General features: G+C 45.5%; 1 protein-coding gene across 5 annotated transcripts in view; it reads left to right on the top strand.

Annotated features, from left to right (window-relative positions):
- The window catches only part of Auh (AU RNA binding methylglutaconyl-CoA hydratase), a 97,160-nt gene that overhangs the window by 14,774 nt on the left and 56,040 nt on the right, over positions 1-26,346 (top strand). For 3 of the 5 annotated variants that reach the window (XM_085699527.2, XM_048447871.3, XM_048447870.3), the window contains one exon: positions 14,498-14,584. In XM_085699527.2, the coding sequence (XP_085555653.1) occupies positions 14,498-14,584 (87 nt within the window). Of the gene's footprint in view, positions 1-14,497; positions 14,585-24,179; positions 24,273-26,346 lie in introns of all 5 variants that reach the window. The other 2 variants (XM_048447872.3, XM_048447869.3) reach the window with 1 other exon arrangement.

The raw sequence follows: 26,346 nt of genomic DNA, 5'->3' as shown, positions 1-26,346 counted from the left end.
CTTGGTAGTGAGTCCTCTGTGCAGGAGTCTAAATTGAGTGTTTCACTGAATGATACCCGGTGTGGGTATTTTCCCCCAAAAGTCAAGGTCGTTTTGCTTCTGCTTTTGAATTCTAGTAAATTGTGTTATGACTAAGGACTCCTCACTAAAACCGTCAGCACGCGTTGTTAAATACTGTGTGTTCAGATGTCATGACGGGAATAGCATGTGGGAGTCTCTGACTAATGAAGAAATCTATTTAAACGTTGCTTCAGGCTTAGGCTGTTGCATGGTGTGTCACATAGTCAGGTCTGAAGGAGTCAAGGGGCAGAGGGTTATTTTTGCTGTTTTCTGTTACATGCAATTTTTTACATAAAACATTGCTAAATATTTCAGTGAGGCTATGTATTACTTGTAATGATACCGCTTTTCAGTGTATCGTCGATGTTTTAACATGTTTAGGCCATGAGGATACTCATGGTGTACTGAGTGTGTTTATTTGCATAGCTCCGTCTTCCTTACAGTAACCCCCTTGAAAAAGTCTACTTTGTCTCCTCAGACAAAGGTGTTTGGAACATTGCAGGGGAGATTGTAGGTCATTTGTGTCTGGTGTGTTTGCCTGTGTGTGTTTCAGGGATAGAGATTTTCCCGGCGAGCATTGCTTCCTGAGCTGCTGGTTTTCTGCTCAGCACATAATGGTTGCCTGAGGTTTTCACTTTTTAGTTCTCTGTGGACCACATTTGCATCACTAATGAAACAACTGAGATGGTGAACGGTGAAAGAGGAGAGGTCCATTCTGGCTCAGAGTGTTGGAGGTTTCAGTTCCATGCTTGGGGGGCCTTGGTTGGGCCTGAGGTGTCTCAGTACATCATGGCTGGGATGACGTGGAACATCTTGGAGGACCATTTACATTTAAACTTACAACGGTTTTTGGGACGTTCACGGACAAGTCTTTGTTGGTGTCTGCTTTTATTCTGTTGGGTAAGCACTCAGGAGTGGAGTTACCAGTTCTTATGTAACTGTTAACCGTGTTCAAGGTTCTGAGTTAGATGGTTAGATGCCAGGACACAAATAAAACAGGATCCCCAAACTGAAAGACTCTTGTGTGTGTGTGTGTGTGTGTGTGTGTGTGTGTGTGTGTGTAAGAGAGTGTGTCTGAGGGCACACTCAGTACACCACGCCCTGGGTCCTGTTCTGCACCCTGACCTCCATGTTGCATTATAGCCTTAGTCTACATTATTTCTAGTGAGTCTAAGCCTCTTGTCTTCTGCCTTTTGTCACAGGTTTGGTTTTTGGTACAGTGCCAATTCAGATATTTTCTGTTTGCCCCTCCCCTCTCTGTCACCACTTCCTCTTCTTTCTCATTCATCATCTTCTTCTGCCTTGCCCCTCCCTACCTCCTTTCCTCCTCTTCCTCATTCATCTTTATAGGTGCGGTCTCCCTGTGTAGTTCAGGCTAGCCTTGAACTCATGATTCTCCTGCCTCAGATTCCCTAGTGTTTGGATTGTAGGCGTGTGCCACCATCATTGGCTTTCATATTATTATAGAATGTCTTCTCATTGAGTTCAGTTCCTTTTTATATTTGAAACAACTATCTGTTTTTATCTAGTCTGCTTTGCTAGTATTTTCCCCACTCCGTGGCTTGCCTTTTCTTTTTCTTCACAGTTTGTTTCTAGCTGAAGGCTTACATCTAGCATGGTTTTCTCATTTGGACCTTTCTGGTGACTGCTCCAAAGTTATAGCCCCACCCTCCTGATTCCTAGGGTGATTCTGAGCTAGGTTTGTGTGCATATAGTGAAGTAGGGGTTGAAGTGTTAGGGTACAATAAGATCGTAGGTATTTTGCTTTGGTTCTCAGTGTCGAGCTCCTTGAGACCATGAACACCGTGGAATGATGAAAATGCCTGTGTTTGGTCAAGAGGTGGCCTTGGCATGGCCTCTAAATGGATTTAGAGGACTTAATTGGTACCCTTGCCTTCATCTCCTAGTAAGTGGATAGGGGCCATTGGTTGAGTTTAGGGCACCTATGAACGAGGCCTACCTCAAGAGACTCCTCCCCAGGGGCTCATTTGTGTTGAGTGCTCAGCAGTGATGCAGTGATGTTCTAGGCCACCCTTCCCCCTGCCAACCCCTCCACCCCCCGGTTTATGTTGGTCTGTTTCTGAGTCCTTTGAGTTTTTTCAGTTACTGAGTTGGGCAGGGCTTTGAGGGAAATTCCACATTTACCTGCTGTGGTCAAAAGTGTGAATTGTCCTTAAGCTTGTCCTGTGGTTGGTGTTTGAAGGGAAGACAGTCTTGGGTAGACGCCTGTATGTACTAACTGTGGGAGCGTGTGGAGGGAAGACAGTCTTGGGTAGACGCCTGTATGTACTAACTGTGGGAGCGTGTGGCGGAGTTTGAGATGTTGTCTATTGACTTGTCCAGGAACTGGAGAATCGGTGTGGATCCCTTTGAGATGGCCAGTGTAGACTGTTCAGTTGATAGGATTTAGAGCCACCTGGGACACTAGCCGTCCCAGCAAGCCTGTGCCTGTGAGGGATTATCTTGATTAGGTTAATAAGGAGGGTTCCTGAGTTCCTCCTTGGTCTCTGCTTCCAGCTGCTTCAAGCTGCCCCCAGTACTGCCCTGCTGTTAGAGATTGCGCCCTCAGACTAAGCCAGATAAACCTTTCTCCCTTAGCTTGCTTTGTTGAGGGCTTTTATCATAGCATCAGGAGAAGGAGCAAGATGCCCCTCCTGCATCTGGAGTGAGAATTTAGTCTCTCACTCACGGAAACCAGAGTGCCACTTACCAAGGACAGTTGGGGCAGGGCAGGTGGGAGGGAGGCGAGGGTGTAAAGCCACAGCTTCTTTGGCCTGTCACTCTCTGAGAACACCAGGTGTGCTTACCAGCAAGCCCTGGCTTCCTGGTGTTAGTGGGGATCTTATTCCATGGGTGGGGGCTTGAGTCCTTGCCCATGGGTGATAGAGTGCTGCTCACTTCCACTCCGTCATTCCTGCCCATCCCGCGGAGGGGGTGGCACTCTTACCTTCTGATCACCGCTGTGGTTTTCTGGTGCTAAAGCTATGCCCTGACCCAGGAGAGTCGCGAGGTCATCATGCCCACCAGCGTGGTTGGTTGAGACCGTTTGGGGTTCTGTACCAGAAGCCTGGAGTCAGAGCAGACACAGCGTTTATCATTCCATAGGCTGTCATTTATCTTTATTTGACTTATTTATTGCATATGCATGTCCAGTTCTTGTAGCAGCCTTTTGTTGAAACGACATTTCCTCTCCATTGAATTATTGAGAGGCTTTACTGTAAAGTCAGATGCTATGTATGCGAGTCCTATCCAGGTTCTCTTTGCTGCCCCATTAATGAACATGGGTTTACCCAGCAGTATACTGTCTCAGTTACTGTGTTAGGTTTATTTTCTCTTGCCGTTATAAAGCACCCGAGAGTGCATCATTTGTAAGGAAAAGAAGTTTATTTAGTTTTGAAAACTGAAAGTCAAAGTTTGGCAGCATCATCGGGTGTGATCTCTTGGTGAAGGTTCCCTTGCTGAATTACTTCCTGGTGGATGATATTGTAGTGGCCCAAGCACATACGAGTGACAGGAAACCACCAAGCTTGCTGTTTATACTACCTACTGTCTTGGAAACTAATGGTTCCATGAGAGCTATGTTTGTCCTTTGGAGATAGCTTTCCTGTGTCCTCAGTGACCTGTACCTGCTAGGCTCCTCTCACAAATGTCCACACCTCTAAGCACCACTACATGGGGACTCTGCTCACCAGGTATGAGTCCTGGGAGGGGTCAAAACTCCAAACCATAGCAACAATTTGCTGAATTTATTTTGATGCATTTTTGTGTTTAATGCTACTGTAGGTAGTGTTTCTTTTTAATTTCACTTCTAATTTTTTATTCCTAGCCCATGGCTGTCCACACAACTGGTTGTGTTAATATCCGTGTGAAACTCAAATTTTAGATTTAGGAGCCTTTGAGAAAGCTTTTGTTTGTTCGTTGTAGATGATCATGGTGTCTTTGAGTGAACTGTGTTTTGCAGCATCTTTGCCTCTTGCCCTTACTTCTCAGACTGAATTTTGGAAAAGGGTGAGTCAACATGGTAAGGCCTGCCCTGGTCCTGTACTTGGCTTCTGTGGAAGTCATTGGGTCAGCACAAGCGGCTTGCAGCTGACCTTGTGAGCATGAACTGAGTTTTGCCAGACTCTTTAAGACAGTTGTGTTTTTGTTTATTCTGCTCGTTAACATTATATTAGTGATTGATCCTTGGAAGGAGCCTCTTGGTCATAGTGTTTTCTTTTTGCATTTGAACAGCATATAGAGTCTGATTTGCTAAGTGGTGAGGAAGTCTGCAGTTAGCTTCATCAGGACAGCCACTCCCTGAATGTCAGGCTCATGTTGGCCTCATAAGAACATTGACTTCTGCCTTTCTGGAAATGGATGGATATAATCTTTAGTACTTCTTAGCTGGTTGGTAAATTTACCAAGGAAGCCACCTGGCCTCAGGTATCTGTAGTGGGAAGGTTTTAACTGTGAATTTAATGTCCTTAGGAGACAGCGTGCTGTTCCAGCTGCCTGTTTCTTTTGGGAGAACTTTGTTGGTTTGTGATTTTTTTTTAAAAGAACATTGTTTTGTCAAAGTTTTCAAATTTATTACCATCAAGCTGCTCCCAGTCTTCCCTGTGTTTTTAATGTCTGTGAGTCTGTAGTTACTGTTTGTATTTTAGCTTGAGAAAGGACCTGTAGCGCAGCCTGGCCTCGGCCTCACAGCCACCCTGTGGTTCCTTCCTTGGCGGTAGGGCTGTCGGCTTCACCACTGTGCTCTGCCCTATTCTCTTTCTACTTGTTGGTTGTTTTCTGAGACAGCGTCTTTACCTGTAGATCTGTCTGACCTTTAACGTTCCACCCTTCTGCCTCAGCCTCCCAAGTGCTGAGATTACAGACGAGCTATATGCTCAGCTTTTTTTCCCCAATCTTGATAAACTTTGTCTTTTTTCCTTAAAATATTGGCAAAATAATCATTTCACCTGTGCTTTTAAAAGATAGTTTCATGGCTTTGTTTTTTCCTTTTCTGTTCTATTGGCTTATTTCTCTGCATGCTTTGGACTTAGTCTTTCATTATTCTTAAGGTAGAAGGTCAGATCTTGCGTTTGAGGCCTTCTTTTATTGTGTGACCTTTCCCTGTTAATGTGCCTTTCCTCACTTCCTTTGAACACGCCAGGATTCCATTAACTCAGGACTCCTGTCGATTCCAAGGAAGTAACTGATTGACTCTCATTAACTTGTAACTGTTTCCATTTTCAGCCAACCTACTGAAATACCGTCCTAGATTTTGTGCATACTGTTTTCTTAGCACATAGGAAGCACCCATCAGTACTGACATCACTGGTTTCTCTTCCGCTCCTGTCCACTCAACACTTTACCCACACAGCCAAGTGATCTAAGAAAACTGCTCCCGCATGGCAGCACTGCCTGCATGCAGCTAAGGCCCTGACCTGTCCATGTCATGACCTCTGCCCTTAGATGGCCTTGCCGTGGCCTCTGCTCTTACATGCAAGGGGAACGTGGCATATGTAAGTTGCAGATATGATGGGAGACTTTCCTGCTTCATCCCCTGGGCCTGTGTAAGATAGCATTCCCAAAAGATGGAGGCAGGGGAGCTTCACCAGTGAGAAATGATGCTGGGGAGAAGTCAGAGTTGTTATACAAGGAGGAGGTCATAGAAAGAGCCAGACTTGAGAAACCCAGAGGGCATGGACACTTAGCTTACCTACCCTGGTGCCTCCAGAATCGCAGGCCTGCTAGCCCATTTAGAGATACTGGGGGGTGCCCCATTGCATCTCGTCTGTGGTCACTTTCCTAGTAACAACTGACACCGAGAGTGTTAGGTTTCATTTGCTCTGGCCACATCCTCTTCTGCCCTGTGCCCTACCTTTCTCCTTCTCTATCATCACAGCCTCACGGCTCTTTTTCTCTGCCAGGCAAAACTCATTTTCTTCCCAGACTCTGCACTCAGTACTTGGAAAATGTTTGCCTCAGGTCTTACATTCTTAGTGGTGTTCTCTACTCACCTAACCGCCCATTTTCCATCTTTAAAAGTTTATTGATGCTGTAGAGTTGGCTCAGAAGTTAAGAGCACTTACTGCTGTTGCAGAAAGTTGGTACCCAGCACCCACATCAGCCTGTAGCTCCGGTGGCATGCACTCACCTGCATGACTTTACCTGCACACGCACATACATGTGATTAGAAATAATAAAGTAAGTCCATCTTACTGTTTGAGGCAGGGTCTCTCACTGAAGTTAGGGCACATTCATTTGACTAAGCTGGTTGGGCACTGAGCTTCAGGGGTCCTCCCTGTTACAGAAGTGTGCTCCCAAGTCAGATCTCCCGTAAGACAGCCAGCCACCTTCCCAGAGCAGCACAGCTTTCTGTTTTGTAGTTTATTAGCAGCTTGTTTATAATGTGCTGAGCATAGTGCAGAGAGTTTACAACACTAAACCGTACAGTTCTAGAAATGCTGTTTTGAAAGGCATGTAAGTTACTTCCCCTCCAGTGTGCTTGTGTTATGGTCTAGATGTAGGTTTCCTCATGTCATTTTATTTTTGAATATATAAATATTAACAAGGTCTTAGAAGTTAGAACTGCAAAGGTAGCATCTTAGAAATGTCTGTATTCTTACTGCTGCACCTTCATTTCCTTCCTTCTATTTTTCCTTCCTTCCTTCTTTCCTTCCTTCCATCCATCCTTCCATCTTTCCATCCATCGCTGTCCTGGAACTCACTCTGTAGACCAGGCTGGCCTTGAACTCACAGAGGTCTGCCTGCCTCTATCTCCCAAGTGCTGGGATTAAAGGCATGGCCACCACTGCCAGGCTTGCACTTTTGTCAGTTAATAGTACATTCTAGAAATCATTCCACATTAGTTACTAGAACTATGGTCAGTGTGCATGTGGGCGCAGTCGTTTATCCTGAAGGACAGCGAGGTTTGGTGCCTGGCAGAAGCAGAAGTGGAGAACAAGGGCACCTCGAGGAAAGCTGAAGCGCTGCCATCAGAGCCCTGGAATCTGTGGGATCCTGCACCACCACTGCCCTTTGCTCCAGCGGGGACCTGCCTCAAGATTCTCATAGGGATTTTTTAGAGCTGGAAACTTGTTTAATTAGCGCCCAAGGAGAAATTCAGGCAGCTTGTTCACAGCAAGTGTTTCTGAGGACTTGGAAAGCCACCAGGCCCCGCACCAAGGGTCCTCGAGAACCTCTCCGTAGCTTCACCTGCTTGCTTTCTCTCTCTTCAGACTGTCTAGAAATTTCCTCTAATAACTAGCCTAGTGTAGCAGGCTTTTTTGCACTGCTAGCCCACTAATCATGGCACAGAGACTTATCAATTATGAATGCTTGGCCTTAGCTTAGACTTGTTTCTAGCTAGCCTTTTTTCTTTTTAGCCTAAACCAACCCATTTCTCTTATCTTCGTGTTGTCCCGAGGCTTGTTTCCCTCATCTCTATGCTGTCCATCCTGCTTCCCTACTTCTTCCTTGTTTGTCTGTCTGTCTGGCCGGCCCCTGACCGCTGGCTGGTCCCTGACTGGATCCTCTCTTTGCCCGCCAGCTCCTATCCCTCCTCTGCCTAGCTATTGGCCGTTCAACTTTTTATTAGATTAATCAGGTACCTTAGGTAGGCAAGATAAAAAGTAATACATCTTTACATAGTTAAACAGTTATTCTGCAACACATCTTTGCTTAAACAATTATTCTGGTCCACAACAGCCTACTCCTTAGGACACCTACTGATCAAGGTCACAGCCCCCCCCCCCCCCTTTTAAGATATTACAAGATGTAGAAAGGAGCGGCGGGCTGCTTTCCGGCCACCCAGATCCCAGCTAGCTTATACCCGAAATAATTACACGGAAACTGTATTCTTTTTAACACTGCCTGGCCCATTATCTCTAGAGAGTTAGTTACTGACTAACTCTCATATCTTGATATTAACCCATTTCTAATAATCTAATTAGATTTCTAATAATCTAATAATCTAATTACCGGAAAAGATTCAGCATGTCTGACCTGGTGGCTGGCTCCATGGCATCTGCATCATAGCCCTCTTCCCAGCATTTTGTTCTGTTTACTCCGCCTACCTAATTTTCTGTCCTATCAAGGGGCCAAGGCAGTCTCTTTATTGACCAATGAAAATAACACAATAGACAGATAACCCTCCTCCATCATTTCCCCTTTTTCTGTTTAAACAAAAAGGAAAGGCTTTCATTTTAACATAGTAAAATTACATATAACAAAACAGTTATCAAGCAAGAATTACAGTCACAATATTTATAACTCTATCTTTATCATAATAATGGAAAACTATAACTATGACTATCCATTCTTCAACTCCATCAAAGACTCCAGAAGGATATATTACCTAAGTAAACAAGAAGTAAGCAACTTCCAAAACTCTAGAAATGACAGAGACATCTCGCTGCCTGGACAGTCACCCAAAGTTCCTCTGTATCGTTGGGGCATCCATTTTCGGCCCTCAGGCCCATAATATCCAGCAGACATTTCCATGAAGCTGGAACTTTTAAAGACAGTTCAGTCACTATCTGCTGTGTCCTGCAGAATGTCTCACAGACTCTTTCATGAATCAGGAACCCCGAAAGATCATCTCACCTTTAGGCAAGTTCAGCAGTCCTCTCTCTGCGGGTTCTCTGTGTCCAGTTTATATAACAGTCCAGGCAAGAGCAGTTTCTTGCCCAAATGGCTAACCAACTCCATAAGGAGCCTCTTCAATGCCCATCTTCCTCTTGAAGTAGATTGGTGCTGCCAGGAGCAGACGTGTCTCATTGTCATGAAAAGTCCTAAGTTATTAAAACATTAAATGCCGTGTTCTGTAGTCTTTGAAAGATGTGAATGTCTATCTGAAATATATCTATGCACTTTTAGAAAGTCAGACTAACATTACTACAAGCTTTACTATTATCGATGATTATCCATTAACAACCTATATTTTTAATTATACATTGCATTTTTAAATGAACTACACAATCAAAATCAGAAATATATACACATATAACAAAATTGACCTTAAAATCCATACCAATGCAAATTATTCATATCTATATCAACAAGAGTTTATGTAGCAAAAGTTTCATAGAAAATGTATATGATCTGTTATATCATAGTAAAACAGGCCCTTTGGGGAACAGCGCTGGATCTCTGCTGAAAAGCCAATCATTCCAACGGTTCTAACACTTGCTGTTGCCTCCTTTGCCCACTGTGCCAGTGATTTCTGCTGCCCACTGCTGCCGTCTCCACACAGCCACTGTTTACAGTATTCAGAAGGGTCATATCCCCTTAATGTTCTTGGAAATTGTATACCAACATTTAATTTCAGTTGTAATTTCTTTTCCCTAAATCTGTCTAGGAGGGTGGACCTTGTTCATGGCAGCTTCTGGGTAGGCTTGGGCATGGCTGTGACGGAGGGGCTGCTGTGAGCACAGGCTCTGCGGCTCGAGATCACATTCACAGAGTGGACTTATCATTTCAGTAGTCCAAGTTACCACTGCTGACATCTGGCAAGTGGTGAGTAACATCCTGCAACAGAAAAAACTCACAAGCCACCCAGAAGTGTGGCCATTATATTGCCAGAAGCTAGTGACTCTGAATTTGTCTGAAATGCCTTCCTGGTCCCCAGAAGCTAGTGACACTTTATTTTTTCTGAAATGCTTTCTGGTCCCCAGAAGCTTCAGAGCTTTGTTGTTAGAGTAGTTGCACCCTGATATAGGCCAGAGCCTTCAGACAATGAATTAGCTAAACAGAGGGGCCTGGGAATTGAGGGTTCGTAGTCATATTTGTGGTCAGGAGCTAGTAAGGAACAAAGCAAACAAATATTTGGGAGGGAAAAAGAGGAGGGAATGGGAAGTAGATGGTTAGTGAGTTCCTACCCTAAACTGGGGCTTGGTGGGCTTGTCTGCCAAGCACAAAGCTTTGCTTTCTGTTCTGTGGTGCATTCCAAAAGCCCGGCACTTGGTGGAGACAGGAGGTCAGAAGTTCCAGGTCATCATTTGGGCTCAGCCTATGCTTCAGGACACACTGTCCCAAAAACTGAAAGGGAAGCCTGGGCTGGGGGTGACGCTTATGTAACCTTGGAAAGGGACCTGATGATTCTTGTAAGTTTCTACTTTCCTTTGCTTTCTGAGTCTGAAGAGCTTCCCTTTTCCCCCTTCCCCCTAGGTGGGGCTGCTTCAGTTCTGTTGCCAAGCAACAGGAATGCATGGCTCCTGTGCATTCTCCAAAGACTTCCCAGGCTGCTTGGTAGGTTACAGGGTTGAGCACATTCTCTCTGAGTTGCCCCACTTGTAGCAAGGAAGTCACTCCCGATATGCATTTTATTGCTCCAGGGAGAGGGAAAAGCCTTTGAGTTCCTGAGTGAGGCTTATAGAAGAATGACATTGGACACTTCACTGGTGTCCTTATTGTGGTTTCCAGTCCTCCATTTTGAGCATCACTTACAGGCTGTTCAGTTTTGACACAGACTGTCAGCTGTTTCCTGATGGCTGCATGATTATTTCCCCCAGCAGTCAGCTGGATGATCCTGCTGTAATGAAACTCCTTCCTGCTTACTGTGGAATATTTTTCTCAGCATGAGTCAAATTGAAAGTAAACCCTGCCCCATTCTAGCAAGAAATGGTTTCCATACAAGGATATATTAAATAGTGGACAGTGGGAAGATGGGAGTCTGTCCTGAACAAGATACATTTTAAAATGAAATTTTACATTTAGTCTTTTATAGTTACTAGGTTTGTAGTTTATATATGATATGGTCAGCTATATTAATAGTATTGGTAATGAAATTTGATCAGGAAGAACTCTTATTAAGGCTACAGGGAGCTTAACAACACTTTAGTACATGTTTATTGGCAAGACCTGTCATGGGCTTATGAGTAAAGGTTTCCAAGCACGAAGCCCGGCTATGTCAGCACAGTTTTAGCTGCTGTGGTGTGACTGTGCTCTGTGGGGAACTCGAGCTGGTGTAGACGTCACTGTGCTGCTGCTGCTGCTGCTGGGGGCCTTTCCGGATTTTTGTGTCTTGGCAAGGGATGCCTGTCTTCCAGAATAGGTTCGTTCTGCAGTGCTCAGGACACCTTTGCTCTCCGGTGCCTGAGTGAGCTGCCTGTGAGTTTGGGCAGCTCCGAGCAGAGGGGCTCTGTCCGCCTTTGCACTTGCGGGGATAGTGGGCACCATACCGCAGCACGTGCCCATTGTCTCTGCTGCTGTTCTTCCTTTCCTCCATTTCCTGATACACGTAATGGTTGTTGTATCAGGTATGGAGAGGGGCTGTTAAAAGTCGGCTATGGTAGAGCTTTGTCACTTTCTTCCTGACGTATTTCCCTGGTATATTTTGGGTGCTTTCTTGGTATGTGAGTCAACAACTTAGAGTTCTTCTACTTGGGATCTAGAATTGAACTTGGGTTGCTAGGCTTGCTGCAAGTGCTTTTACCCACAGACTAGATTATCTTACTTGTCACAGAACAGTGGACGTTGACTTTGTGTGCTATTTACTCTTTACTTTAGCCGTTCTTGGTTCATATGTTTTTTAAGGTGCCACCCTGAAAGCAATATAAAATAAGATTGGGTATACATGGACCTGGAGGTGAAGTTTACTGTTGCTGAAGACATTGTGACATTGTTGTCATGACAGCACAAGCAAGCTTCAGGACTTTATTGAGAAGGCAGTAACAAGGTTTGGAAAGATGGGCCATTTGGGAACCCTTCTCCATGTGGGTAAATGCTGTAAAGGGAACCCTGCAGGCAGGACTCCGTGAATGTGGCAAACTCCCTTCACTGTGTCTTTCAGAAAGGAAGCAGAGTCAGGGGTGTCATTACGACCTGGAGGCCAACCTGGTCTACACAGTGAGTTCCAGGTCAGCTAGTGCTACACTTTAATACCCTGTCTCTAAAAGAAAACCTGACCATGCACAGCCGCCACTTTGGTGAGTTCACACCACAGGTGCTCAGCAAGGTCCACAAGCAGGAGGAGTCTGCCTTGCTTCAGGTTCAGGTGGTTCTGAGCAGTCATCACCTAAGGTAGGCATATTGAGACGTGCTGGGCTCCTGGAATCCTGCTAGGGGCAGCGATAGAAAAAAGAAAGGACAGACATACCAGGATAAAGCTAGTGCCAAGAAAGGACAGACATACCAGGATAAAGCTAGTGCCAGGTGGGGTCACAGGAGGAGGGTTTGCTAGTGTAGATGGGAGGTCTCTGAAGATGAGCAGTCTCAGGCTGTAAGCTGTACCGTTGGGGTGGGTGTGTGCTTCGGTCATGTGAGGGTGGCAGATTCATCTGTAGCAGTGTACCGTTGAGATAGGTGTGTGCTCCCATCATGCGGGGTTAGTGGGTTCATTTGTAACAGTGTACCGTTGAGATAGGTGTGTGCTCCCATCATGCGGGGTTAGTGGGTTCGTTTGTAACAGTGAACCGTCAGGGTGACCTCTACTATTATAGTGCTTAGGGCTGGGCAGCATGTGCTCAGGGTTGGCCTTAACTCTTTTTGAATGACTGATAGAGCTTTATAATTAATTTTTCCATGAAGAATTACAAGGTAATGAGGAAGGAAGATGTTAATAAGGCCTAAAGCTGGTTAAAGTGATTGGTATTTTTGCTGAAGGTGGGGTAGGTGACCCAGTTCACATGTGAGGTGTTTCCTGGCTCTTTTTGCTGGTTTGTGATTTTTCGATTGCTGGAGCTTTCTTCATCTCAAGTCTTTGTTCTGCAGCATCCTCGGCCTTCCCAGAAGTGAAGAGAGTATGGGCTGCTTATAGTTTGTGACCTGGCCAAAGGAATGCTGTGGCTGCTTTGATCTTTGATCCAGAACACTAGAACTTTCTCTGTCATGTGCAGGAAGGCATTTTGCTGTTTGGAGTATCGAGTAACTTCTCCTTCACACCTGCAGCTTGGGCTAACTGATGCAGGAGGCCAGGTCTCTGTCTGTCTGGCATCTAGTGTAGCTTTCCCACTAACCTTAATCATTTTTTGTTCTTTTAAAAACCTTCAATTTTGACTTATGAGTGTTTTACCTGCATGTATGTATGTGTACTGCAAGCATGCCTGCTGCCCACAGAGGCCAGAATATGGCATTGAATTCCCTAGAACTGGAGTTAGAGGTGGTTGTGAGACAGCATGTAAATTACTGGGACCCAAGTCTGGGTCCTCTGAAGAGCAGTAAGGTAAGTGCCCTTAACTGCTGAGCCATCTCTCTAGCCTGGCTTTTGTTTTGAAATTGAGAGGTTTGTCTCATCTCTTCACTAGCACGTTTAGAGGCTCCTGTAGAGCTATTAATTGGCCTCATTTCAAAATTGCATCTAGATAAGTTCTCTATCTTACCTGAGCATGATTCATGGTGCCACACAACGGTTCTAATGGAAGCATCAGAGATCATTGCTTTTCACATTTAATTTGGTGTGTGTGCTTCACAAATGTAAGGACTTAAGTTTGGATCCTTAGAGCTCTTGTAAAACTCTAAGTGTGAAGATGCGTGTACAGTCCTGGTACTGCGGATGTGTGTCTGCAGTTATGCTCCTAATTTAGGTCCCTTGTATAAGAGTATGTCCTAGGTCTGTTCAACGTCTGCTAGTGCTGTTTAGGTCCTTCCTGGTTCCTTGCTTTCCTTGTGCTGCACTGCATAGGATTGCTTGTGCTTTTGACTGCCTGCCATTTCAGTGGCAGGTGCCCCTGAGAACTGGTGGATTGTGAGGCCTGTGCTGAGCTGATTTCAGTTCTCCCACCATGGGAAGGTGTGTGTGTGTGTGTGCAGCTCCCCTGGGTATGGTGCATAGTTGTAGTCTACAGTGATGTTAAGAAAGTAAGCAGCCATGTCATTGCAGTGTACTTAGTTAGTTTGTTTCCATGAGTCAGCTTTTGATGAAACCTTGTGTGTTGAGCTTGGAGTGAATGACCCTCTAAGGAACTCCTGAGGTTTGTTTTTATCTGTTCCAAGCTTAGCATTGTGTGACAAAGTCATAATTACAAAATCTTCACTTAACTTTAAGCTAACATTTTTCAGGTTGAGTTTACAGTCACCATGGTGACTTCAATGTACTTTGTAATTTTTCACTGATTTGGCCATTATATCCATGAGTCCAGAGCGGAGGTAGGTAAAATTCCAGCGTCTCTTCAAGATGCAGGTGCCAGCACCAATTTGCAGTTGTTTGTGACAGTGTCGTTGTGTTTGTGACTTTTAGTGAATAAACAAGTCCTTGAAAGGCTTTTTAGCTTGAGTTCAGTGGTCTAACAGGGTCTTCCTCTGAGCACAAAGAGGGCCAAGAGCAGAAATCTGCAGGATGCTGCTGTGGGCCACCTGAACAGTATGGAAGACAGGCCGTCTTTCCTTCCAGAGGTTGTCATTGGGAAGGAGTGCAGCATATAAATTCAGTGGGCCTTCACGTGGCCTTGGCCCTGAGTAAATGTCTAATTTTTGGCTTTACAATTATGCCTGTCACCATCTTATTTGTAAATACAATGTCTTGTAGGTGCTGACCTTAAGGAAAGAGCCAAAATGCATTCCAGTGAAGTCGGTCCCTTTGTGTCCAAGATACGAGCAGTGATCAATGACATTGGTAAGCACGGTCATATCTTCTTCACATGCTTAGGTTGGGCTTTTTGTCGCAACTGTCTTCCTGTGCTGTGGTCAAATACGTAGTTGGATTGTCATGAGGTGTGACTTTTTAAGCACTGTATGTATTCCATTTGAAAGGATATGCAAGATACGAGGACTTGAACTTGGTCCCCCAGAACAGGTATGAGAAGCTGTGTATGTCTGTGAGCCCAACACTGGGAGGCAGGACCAGCCAGCCAGCCTAACCAGAGATTGACTTAGAGAGTAGATGGACTAACTAAGGAAGATACTTTGGCATGACTTCTGGCCTCCACACACATGTGCATACAAGGTCACTTGCACAAATGAGGATACACGTGCACATGCAAAACTACACATTTCCTCCTTTTTCTCCTTTTTAAAGTTTTGATTCATGTATTATTAACCTAGTGTTAGGTAAGGTGATGCAGGCCTATAGCGTGAACATTAAGAGTCTGGATGAGGAGGATATGAGGATTACAGGTGAGGCCATCTGAGGTTACAGAGCAAATCTGAGGTCAGCCCACCAAACTTCTTCATTTTCTCAGAAAAATGAAACAAAAGAAAAGACTAATAGCTAAAAAATATTGTTAGTTATTGCTCTTAAAACTTCTGTCTCAATATAAATAAAATTATACACTGACAAATCTGACAGTATTAGTAAAATTAGCATTGCTTGTATCTCTATCACTTTGCTGTAAACCCAAAAGGACAAAAATACTGGTAAAAAACTTACTTTAAAAAAAAAAAAAGGGACCTGAACAGCAAGACTGTCATGTGTGATTTAATAGACTCAAACCTAAACCAGAAATCATGCATCATTCTTACAGAGTCTTTGTAAAAGTGTGCTGGGTCAGAATCCAAAGTCAGTTAAATTTCCAAAAAATTCATACATAGAGACGTGTACTTACAAATTGAAAAGGAACTTGGGCTGAGTCATGAGTCAGGAGAAGCTCCGAGTGGTAACTCGAAGACTGGTTGGTTGCATTACTGTGTGTCCAAATTCGTGAGACTTGATGTAAAACACTTGAGGGACAGTCTCAGCCTTAAGTTCATGTCAGCGAGAGAAAACCCACTGATGACAAAGAACCAGGCATTAGCAAATGTGAAAAAGCTGAGAGAGCTTTAGGATAGCAGCAGTGAAAGGACCAGAAATTAGTGATGCACAAGACAAGGAATGACAGGCTGGGTCAGGCTTCTCTTGAGAGCATGGTGCTCGCTAACATACTGCACACGAACAAGGCTCTGGCCAGAAACTGCAGAGAATGTGAAGGTAATGAGAAACTATCGTGGCAAAACTTGACGCCGGTAAATGTGAAAGAAGAAATTGAACCAGCTGTTTAAAGTCCTGTGACCCCTTCTCCCAACCCCTTATCCCCTGCCATGCCACACCCACAGCAGGCTCAGCTTAAGTGTCGGGGGCTCCTATCTCTGATGTCATGGAGCTGTTGGGAGGAGCCTTTGCACACCTGTACCAGCCTTTCCACAGGACAGCACCATGGGAGTCGGCTAATGAACACACAACAGTGCATTTTTTATGTCCAAACCCAGCAGAAATGGTGGAAACAAGCTGATGTCTGTGGGGGGATGGGTAAGACCTGCAGACTGAGGGAAAAAAACAGAGTTGGGTGTTCCTAGGAATATAAGGGTGGTTTCCATTGGAAAAAGCTAAATTTAATTCATGACATTAGGCAATTAAAATGTGAGAAAAGCATTTGAGAAATGTCAGCCTGTATTCATGGAAAAGATTAGTAAATGGGAATAGTGTTCTTCAGCTTGAGTCAAAAGCTGTTTTTTTCATGGTAAAATGTTCGAGACTGTCCCCTGAACTCAGAGACAAGCTGGAAGAAACTGTGGTGGCCTCTGTCACCATTGTTCCAAAGTCCTGCCTCTGGAGAAAGGAGTGGAACAGCCAAAATAAAAACCAAAAAAGAACAAAGCAAAACACCAAAAGATGAAGTAGTAAAAAGTAGGGTGGTGCGGCAGGATGGCACACGGGGCCTATGTGAGAAGCCGTCAGTTGTTTCCCCTGTGTCAGCAGTAGGCAAAGGCTGTCATCATCAGTGCCCAGAAAGATGGCATTGACTCTAGAAATAACCGTGGGTCTAGGAGCACACAAAGCATGTGCAGTGACAGCTGTTTGTGAGATAGAGGACTGTGTGGAGTCAGATGGACTCACTTTACTTCTAGCTTTGATATCTGTGAGGGACTTGAGCAGAACCACGGCCCTGAGTCCCCAAACAGAAAGGACAAGGAGCCTTGCCGAAGTGATGCTGCAGACTATTTAGTATACACAGTCAGGGTGCTGCACTGCTTGCTTTGGGCACACAGGTGGCCAGACTCCCCAGGTTGGGCTGCAGACGGGATTTGTTGGGGAATGACAGATTGTTAATATGCTCAGAGAGGAAGGAGTGAGCGAGTTTCTTTAAAATGGAAAGAAAAGATGAATCAGTTCTCTTCAACATTAAACGTAAGAGCATCAGTTTATTAAAACATGCTGGGTGAAGTGCTTGAAACAGCTGACAGAATATCTGAGCATATGCGAACACACCCACAAGCGTGATAGCCTGGAAGCCTGTGACACTCCGGGAAGTGGGTGCAAAGCCCCACCCTAACTAAGAAACTGTTCGTAGTTTATACCTGCTAGGGAAGGAAAAATCTATGGTAGAATGTCTCTGAGTGTATCAACCACACTGCAGGGCAGGCTCCATGCCCAGAAATAGTTGGCCAACACAAAATGAACTCCATGGTTGGTCACTCGGTTGATCTGTGTGCTTGCCCGCCCACCTGCCCGTCCGTCCATCCGCCTATCTATCTGTCTATTATTTTTTGTGTGAATGTTTTGTTTTGGAATTTTTTTCTTACTGTTTTTGGAGGGATGAGGGAGGGGGTGGGAAAGAACGTGAGCATGAAATTGGGTAGGGAGGAGGGGAGGAGCTAGGAGTCGGGGAGGGGAAACATAATCAAAATACATTGTGTGGAAAGAATAATTTAAATAAAAAAAATGTCCCTTACACTCCAGGACAGTGGTACTCAGCCTTCCTAGTGCTGTGACCCTTTAGTACAGTTCCTCATGTCGTAGTGACCCTGACCATAAATTTCTGTTGCTACTTCATAACTGTAATTTTGCTACTGTTATGAATCATAATGTAAATATTATGTTGTCTGATTGTCTTAGGCTATCCTGTGAAAGGGTTGCAACCCACAGGTTGAGAACCACTCCTCCAAGGGTTTACTAACTGGGTTCAGCCTCATTAGTGGCCACAGATTTGTAAATTGCTCAGTGGTGTGTGTGGGGGTGTTGTATAGCTCAGCTTACCCAGGCATCGAAGCCTGAAGTGCATTATAAAATTACGGCCCTCCCTAACAAGATGGCTCTGTGGGTGAAGGTCTGGAGTTCATTATCTCAAACCCACATAGTGGAAGACAGAATTGGCTCTAGCAAGTTGTCCTCTGGCCTCCACACATGCACCGTCCTCACATGCGTGTGCATTCGCAAACACACTGAATAAGTAAGTACATGTAAGTGAAAACCCATTGTGTGGCTCTGCATTTTGTGGATAAAGCATCAGAGAGATTACCTGGATAGTTTCCTCGCACAGATACCTCTGTGAAGTGTAGCACTGACTCGGGATTTCCTTATAGTCTGTCGGGACATCCTAAGGCTTGGGTGATGTGACTGAGTCTAAAGTGCTGTTTGACATTTACACACTTGACCATTATGTTCGTTCTAACTGCATGCAGTGTTAACCTAAGAACACAGGTACGGCCTACGGAGCTCTGCCTCCTGTACTGCTACCTGCTGAGGAGCTTTGACTCTCGTCAGCACTCAGTACCACTCAGCCCTGTAGGTGTCTGGTTTTTGTCCCACTATATCAAAAACCCCAGCTGGATAGTTCCATAGTGGCGCTGCCATGCAGACTGAGGCTGAGTGCTCCCTTTGTGTTCATGGCATGCAGACTGAGACCGAGTGCTCCCCATGTGTCCATGGCATGCAGACTGAGGCTGAGTGCTCCCTTTGTGTTCATGGCATGCAGACTGAGGCTGAGTGCTCCCCATGTGTCCATGGCATGCAGACTGAGGCTGAGTGCTCCCCATGTGTCCTTGTTCTTCGTCACATGATAACTTCGCTTTTATTTGCACTGCACTGTGCTGAGAGTTACTTGGTGACGAATAGTTTTGAGTTTGTAGACTGTTAGTCTGGATGTTCACCATGTCTTCTGCCTGTGTCTGAGAGCCAGGGAAGAATCGTGGGAAGGAAGAGCAAGCTTTTAGAAGTTGCATAGCTTCTGTATGAGTTGCTCTCTCCTCTGGCCTGGTGAGCGTGCTGGGTGCTCTGCGCACTGTGACTCTCGGCTGTGAGCACTGTGCTTTTTACGTTTCTTTTCATTTATTCTGTCTGTCTGTCTGTCTGTCTATCATCTTTCTACCTACAGGGTTTCTCTATGTAGTCTTAGCTATACTGGAACTCACTCCATAGACCAGGCTAGCTTTGAACTCACAGAGATCCACCTGCCTCCGCCTTCCTAGTGCTGGGATTAAAGGTGTGCTCCACCACCGCCTGACCACTCTGCTGTTGAAGTCTGAGCCGTGGTTTAACTGTTAACTTCTGCTGCTGTTCCAGAATACCACTTCAGAATTTGTCAAGACCAGAAAGGGAATTCATTGCAATTCTTGTTGGTTTTTCTATGCTTTTAATCCCATAAGCATCCCCAAGGCTGTGTTGATTGTAGGTTGACTGTAGGCTTTGGTAGTTTCTCAGCAGCTGCCTTCCTTTGCTGCATGGGTGTGGTCATTGCGGATGTGCTGATTTATTGTACACATACATCTTCAGACCTTTCTTTGGCTCTTACACAAAACACCTGTCTGTACATGAGGGATCTTTGCTTTCCCATGCTGCCTTGCTAAGGATCTAGATGTTTCCTCAGTGCTTGGCTGCAGTACCATGCGTGTGTTATGCTCCCCCTACCCGTCTCCTCCTGTGCCTCATCTCTGCCTTCATCTGACTCCTTCCTCTCCTCTGGTTCAGGTTTCTCTATGCCCTGTTTCTATACTTTCTGATTTTGGTGACTATGTCTTTAAAGACATACTTTTATTTCAAAATTGTGTATGTGTGTGTGTGTGTGTGTGTGTGTGTGTGTGCGCGCACACATGTCGGTGTAGGTACTCTGAGACCAGAAGACTGTGCCTGGTTCCCTGGAACCGCTGAGTTCCAGGCAGTTGTGTGCTACCCAGTGTGAATTCTGGGAACTGACCTGGTGTTCTGTGCCAGAGCAGTACGTGCTCTTAACTGCTGAGCCATCTCTCCAACCCCGTGACTTTACTTTGAAAGTAATTACATCTGTCTTAAGTACTTTTCTGGTCTATCCCATGCTGTGGTCCCACGTGTGGCCAGGACTCCCATGCCTGCCCGGTCTTTCCATTTCATCCTGCAGCGGCGTCAGTCTCTTTCTCTTGGTCCTTTGGCTTATTTTGTCACATTGTTATGAGATTTTTTTTCTCCATCTTTCCTGGCTAAAACATCAGTTTACTCTCTTATTTTTATGTATAAACACAGCCTGGAAACTGGGATATGTGGTGGGAGAAGGGGCCCCAGGAGGTGACTGTTGGTAGACTGGCTCCTCCATGCGGACTACTGCCACAGTTCCCTTCTCCGCCACAGCCGTCCAGAGCTGTCTCCCTTGATTGGATTGTAACCTAGGTGTCACAGGAGTTTCCTGTGTCTCTGGTGCTAAGGTGGCTAAGACTTCCAGTCTTGGATCTGGCTTCTCCTACCCGAGGTTGTGGCCCTCCTCTCTGCTGTGCCTGCTGGTATCCAGCAGCACCCTGTGTGGCAGTCCTGGCCCGCCTCCAGCCCAGTCCAGCCTGCCAACCTCCAGCAGAGCCCAGCCTGTCAGCTTTGTTCAGGGACTGCTTTGTTCTGTTTTTGTGGTTTCTTCAGAATTTAGAGGGACAGGAGAGAGTACCTTAAGTCAAAAGTAAAGTTTTAAGTGGATCTAGGAATAATTAGGAATGTATTGTCGTTTTGTTAATAGAGATTTTATTTCTATTCTTGATTTTGGTATTCATACTTTTCATCATACCGTATATGGGCCTTCCTGTTAAAGTAGCAGCTTTTCTGCTTTGTATAGCAGTGCTAGATTTCTAGTTGTTTAAAATTGCATTTTATTATTTATTTGTGTGAAACTCAACTTGTTAGTTCTCTGTTGCCACCACATGGGCACCAGGAGTGGAACTTTAATTGTCAGCGCTGACACCAGAACACTAGTCCTTAAGCAAAACCAAGTTTAAAAGTCAGATAAACATCACTAACATTCTCCTTATAATCAGATCCTTTGTTTTTCTAGAGGCTTACAATTAACCTCTGCCTGAGGAGCAGAGAGGAGCCACCCACCTCCAGCTCTGCTCTCTCTTCAGCCTCACTGGGCCTGGTGTGCTGTGCTGCTGCGGGCTCTGAGGTGCACCGGAGGCCTACCACGCTTTCCCTTCTCAAAATAGATCAACTCTTTAATTATTGCTTTAATTATATTTTTAGGAGCATTTCAAAGGATTATTATCTTCCTTGTCATACCTGGCTCACTTCCTGGAATGAAACTCAAAATAGTATCTGATCCCACTGTTGTGTAACACACTGAGTCATGGTTTCTCGTTGGAGCTGTGACCCTGGCATTTCATTTCCTGCCTCAAGTCCTTTTTAGGCATGCACCGCTGCCCTCTGGGTATTCCCTCAGGCCTGTGCACTGGTATAGTCTGCCTTTCCAAGGGTGTATAGCTTTAGAATTTATATACTGTAAAATATTGGTGGGTTAAACTGTTCTAATTAAATAATTTTTTAGTAGAAAACATTCGAGAGCCAGCCTGTTACTGTTTGAAAGTTTCAAGAATGACATGGGCAGTTAGTCTTCTCTGTGTCCTTTGGAGTCCAGTTTGTTGCCATTCTGTGCTCTGCATTTCTTAAAAGTTACAATGTTATATTTATTGTATTCCCTTTGGAAAAATTAATTTAATTTTAAATGTCAAATTTAAAATTAATTGATTCTACAATGCGTGATCATAGTAGGAAAGCATTAGTACTTGTACCACCTGACTTCAGGTCCTGTGTCTGAGGCCAGACTCTTCACTCTGCCCCCAAGCCAGGCTGGTCAGATTGTCCTGTGTCTGGCTGATCTACCCAGCCTGTCACACCGTTTCTTACATGGTGTGGTTGGGGGCTGTACTCACTAAGCAACATTATGTCACATCTGTCTGGTATTATGTAAGATGGTTTGGTTGTACAGACAGGTTACCTTAGGCTGAGATCAGGGCCAGCACCACATTGCCCATAACTCCAGCTACAGGGGGCTCAGACACTTCTGGCTTCTGCAGGTAACTGTACTCATGTGGCCATACCTACACACAAACATAATAAAAATAAAATTTAAAAAAATTATACGTACATATAAACTTCTCTGCCAAAAAAAATGAGAAAGTGTAAGGTTTATAAATTATGATAGGACCAATTTCATTGTGTGTTTAATGCAGTAAGTGACTCCTTCCTAGAAATTGAATGAAAGAGAATTTTTTTATGCAGGCTGGGAAAGAGACATAAGGTTGTCCCCTTCACACCAAACAGAATAAACTTGTAAAGGCCTCATTGTCACCCCTCCCCCACCCCCAGCACAGGCTAATTTCTTGGCCTCTTCTAAAGTCTACACAGCTCCTGAAGGTCCCTGAGTCCAACATTCCTGTGTTTAGGAATCGGCCACACTTGCTTTGCTGTCAGTCTGAGAGGGCTTGGGAGCGAGGATTGTTACAGAGGCCATGCTTCCTGTGAGTGAGGGGAGACTTGTGCTTGAAGGACAGGACACTTGTCCCTGTCACTGTCTTCAGCCAGGAACGGGTTAATAGTACAAGTGTACCTAATGAATTTCACCTGAGGAAAAGAAAAAAGTGATGACCTGGGCAGGCTAAACTGAGCAGTTTCCCAGGTCACCTGCTATTCTTGCAACTGACATAGGGGTTGTGAGCCACCTAATGAGGGTGCTGGGAATCAAACTGAGGTCCTCAGGAAGAGCAGTGTGTGCTCTTAGCTGCGGAGTCACCTCTACAGCCACCATATCATGATCAAATCCACCACATTCCCTTTCTTCCAACTCCTCCCCTAGCCCCCTCTCTTTCCGGCTCTACTTCATGTGTAGGACCACCTACTGGAGCAGGCCTCTCAGTAGCTATATCCCTGGAGAGAAATCTGACCCTCTAGCAGCCATCAGTTGGTGGAAGTGGGACTTAAAGAGTTTTTTTTCCTCTCTGTGCTGGGATTTTGGCTAGATCTTGTGTAGTTCATTTGTGCAGTGGCCCTGTCATGTCCAGCAAATGTTTTGCTGCAGACATCCATGACTTCTGGCTTGTACAGTCTCCCTAACACTTCTTCCACAATATTTCTTAGCTTTGGGGTAAGATATAGATGTTCTGTTTTGAGTCTTATTTTCTATACATTGACCAATTGTGGGTCTCTCTATTAATCATCATCTACTGCAAAAAGGAGTGCTCTGATGAAGGCTGAGAGATGTACTAACTTTTGGGTATAAAGTTAAGAATGCGAGGGGCAATTTATTAATATGTTCATTTAGCAAAATAACAGTATTAGCTTCTATTCTATGGCCTATACCTAGCCAGCTATAAATTTTGGGTCTGGTTAGCAGTGCAGAGCAGGCTTTATCCAATCAGAGAGTGGTCATTTGCTGTAATAACATTTGTGCCACTATTGCACCAGTGGGCATGTCTTGCTTGGCAAGTTGTTATTGGAACTCACAAATTTAGTCCTGGGTAAGATTGTTGATAGTAGGTTTGCATTAGAATACCCAGGGCTTTGGGTACGGGTTTCAAGGGAAGGGGGATAGATAGAAAGTAGGTGGTAGGAAGGGGGAAGGGGGAATAATGGAATTGGAAGAGTTAAATGGGTGGGGGATAGGAGTAGGGGAGGGATAATACAAGTACCTTTGAAAATGCCATATGGAAGCCTGCTACTGTAGAAGCTTCCAGAAATATTTTCTTGTAGGTTCTGTGAATGATGCCTCTTTCCATGTCTACTTCTGGCCAGGATCTCAGAGCCAGAGAGGACTGTGGATGGAACCTTTGTGCCACCCTTCCTTGGTGGTGGCACTTGGCTTATACCCTTTGTGGTCAGTTGGCACTGTGTGTTTCTTTGAGCAGATGCCATGTCTCAAGATTCCATCCTGAGCACCAAGTCCATAAAGGGTCAGGAGTTCCAAAATGCTACACAAATTATCCCAACTCGAATTTGTAGAACCAAACACCTTGTAAAAGACTTGAGGTTCTCAGATTATGATGTTATAGAATTCAATAAAATAATCTTGAAGGTAATTCAGGAAATGTGATGGTTCAGAAGTGTTCCCCATTGAACTGTCTGCAATTGTCACACAAAGGTTCTAAAGAATATTGGGAATGAAACTTACGTACTATTGAAGACGCTAGAGACATAAAGTCTGCATATGACCCTGCTTTAGATTGTGTTCTGAATGAACCATGTGTGTGGACTGCTGTGGCTTTGAGTGAAGGATAAACTCTGTCTGTTTCAGCTAACCTCCCTGTGCCCACGATCGCAGCCATAGATGGACTTGCCCTAGGAGGTGGTCTGGAGCTGGCTTTAGCATGTGATATTCGAGTAGCAGGTGAGAATTTATCCTGTCAACCTAAGTTTTAAAAGGAACTTGGGATAAAGAAGTATAAAACAGTGTTATTTGCATGAAAATCAATGAATTTTGAGATTTGCATGTTTGTTGAAGTAAACCTGACTCAGACATTAACTTTTATATGTAGAATCTAAACAAAAACAAAAAGACACGAAAAGGAGATTTTGGGATGAGGAGGGGCAGTGTCAGGGGGGGTGAAGAACAGTGAGGGAGGAGCACATACCCAAATACGTTATGGACACTGTGAGTCTTAGAATGAAGTCTATTATTTTGTACAATGAATATGCCAATGAAGGCTGGATTCTGGGAGGATAAGCCCTGGGCTTGACCCCCTAATGCACACACACGGTGCATATCCCTCAGGCCCAAATAATTATGCTCTGCCTCCTTTTCAGTAGAACATTTAAAAAAAAACAAACTGCCCGTGGAGCCTGATGTTGGCAGCTCTTACTGGGGAAGGCTGTGTGTTTCAAGTCCACCATTGGAAAGTCCTCTTTAGGAGGCTCTTTTGCCATTCTTTGTTCAGTTTTAGTGAAAAGAGACACCTGAATTTGAGTCAGACATCTGAATTGGGACCCCAGGGCTTCTCTTTTAGCAGACTAACTTCCTCCCATTTAAAATAGAGCTTGTGACTATAGCTGTGTGACTCTGACTGTGGAGTCAGTGGTCCAGCACTTAGTGACTTTATTCCAGCAGTGACAGCTTCATCCCTTTAAAGTCCCCCCTTTCGCGTGATTCTAAACATATGCTGAGGGAATTGTGAGAAGAGTTGGTGCTAACTACTTGCTGGGTGCTGACCGGGGCCCTTGATGTGGTTCACTCCTTCTCCTGCCTGGAACCCCTGTGAGATTCTGTGGAGGAAGCAGGAGCAGAGGGAGTGAGGGGGTTCTGATCTGAGCCCAGGCAGTGGTACCACAGCCCATGCTTCTGTCTTGCTCCTCGCACGGGTGTTCACCTGGTCCTGAGTTTTGTCCTGGGCAGCAAAGGGTCAGCACAGTTCCACCCTGCTTCACACTGCCACTACTGTTGATAGGAGCTGAAGCCATGGCATTTAGTTTGCCTTTTACTGCCTTCATGTGGCCACACACATCTTGGGGCATCAGGTTGGGGTGTGAGTGCCTTTGCTTTCTCCATGTTATTCTGGGTCCCCACGTTCATGTGGTGATCTTTACCTGATTTTTTCCTGGTCCTGGGGTCCGGTGGGTTTTCAGTTGAGAAGCCAGGGCCCGTGCAGCAGACTGTGGGAGAAGCCAGGGCCCGCGTAGCAGACTGTGGGAGAAGCCAGGGCCCGTGCAGCAGACTGTGGGAGAAGCCAGGTCCCACGCAGCAGACTGTGGGAGAAGCCAGGTCCCACGCAGCAGACTGTGGGAGAAGCCAGGGCCCACGCAGCAGGGCCCGCGCAGCAGACTGGGAGAAGCCAGGGCCCGCGCAGCAGACTGGGAGAAGCCAGGGCCCGCGCAGCAGACTGTGGGAGAAGCCAGGGCCCGCGCAGCAGACTGTGGGAGAAGCCAGGGCCCGCGCAGCAGACTGTGGGAGAAGCCAGGGACCGCGCAGCAGACTGTGGGAGAAGCCAGGGCCCGCGCAGCAGACTGTGGGAGAAGCCAGGGCCCGCGCAGCAGACTGTGGGAGAAGCCAGGGCCCGCGCAGCAGACTGTGGGAGAAGCCAGGGCCCGCGCAGCAGACTGTGGGAGAAGCCAGGGCCCGCGCAGCAGACTGTGGGAGAAGCCAGGGCCCGCGCAGCAGACTGTGGGAGAAGCCAGGGCCCGTGCAGCAGACTGTGGGAGAAGCCAGGGCCCGTGCAGCAGACTGGGAGATAGCTCAAGGCAGTCAGGCTGTCGGAAAGTAACTGGCACTTGGCTTTGCCTGTTTATATCTAACTGCAGATAGGGTTGTTTGGTGTGGAACTGTCCGGGCAGTTTTCATGAGCTGGCAACATCAGATCCAAAGATGGAATTTCCACTCTGAGCTTTGACCACTGGGACCTAGCCCATTGCCAAGGAAATCTGAACAAAAAATGTCATGTGTTCATCTAGGGGGGTAGGGTTGGGGATGG

Source organism: Myodes glareolus, chromosome 14 (genome assembly GCF_982192425.1).
Source record: "Myodes glareolus chromosome 14, mMyoGla1.1, whole genome shotgun sequence".
Classification (NCBI taxonomy): domain Eukaryota; kingdom Metazoa; phylum Chordata; class Mammalia; order Rodentia; family Cricetidae; genus Myodes; species Myodes glareolus.
The sequence above is the reverse complement of the archived record's forward strand: the minus strand, read 5'-3'. Positions and strand labels throughout refer to the sequence as shown.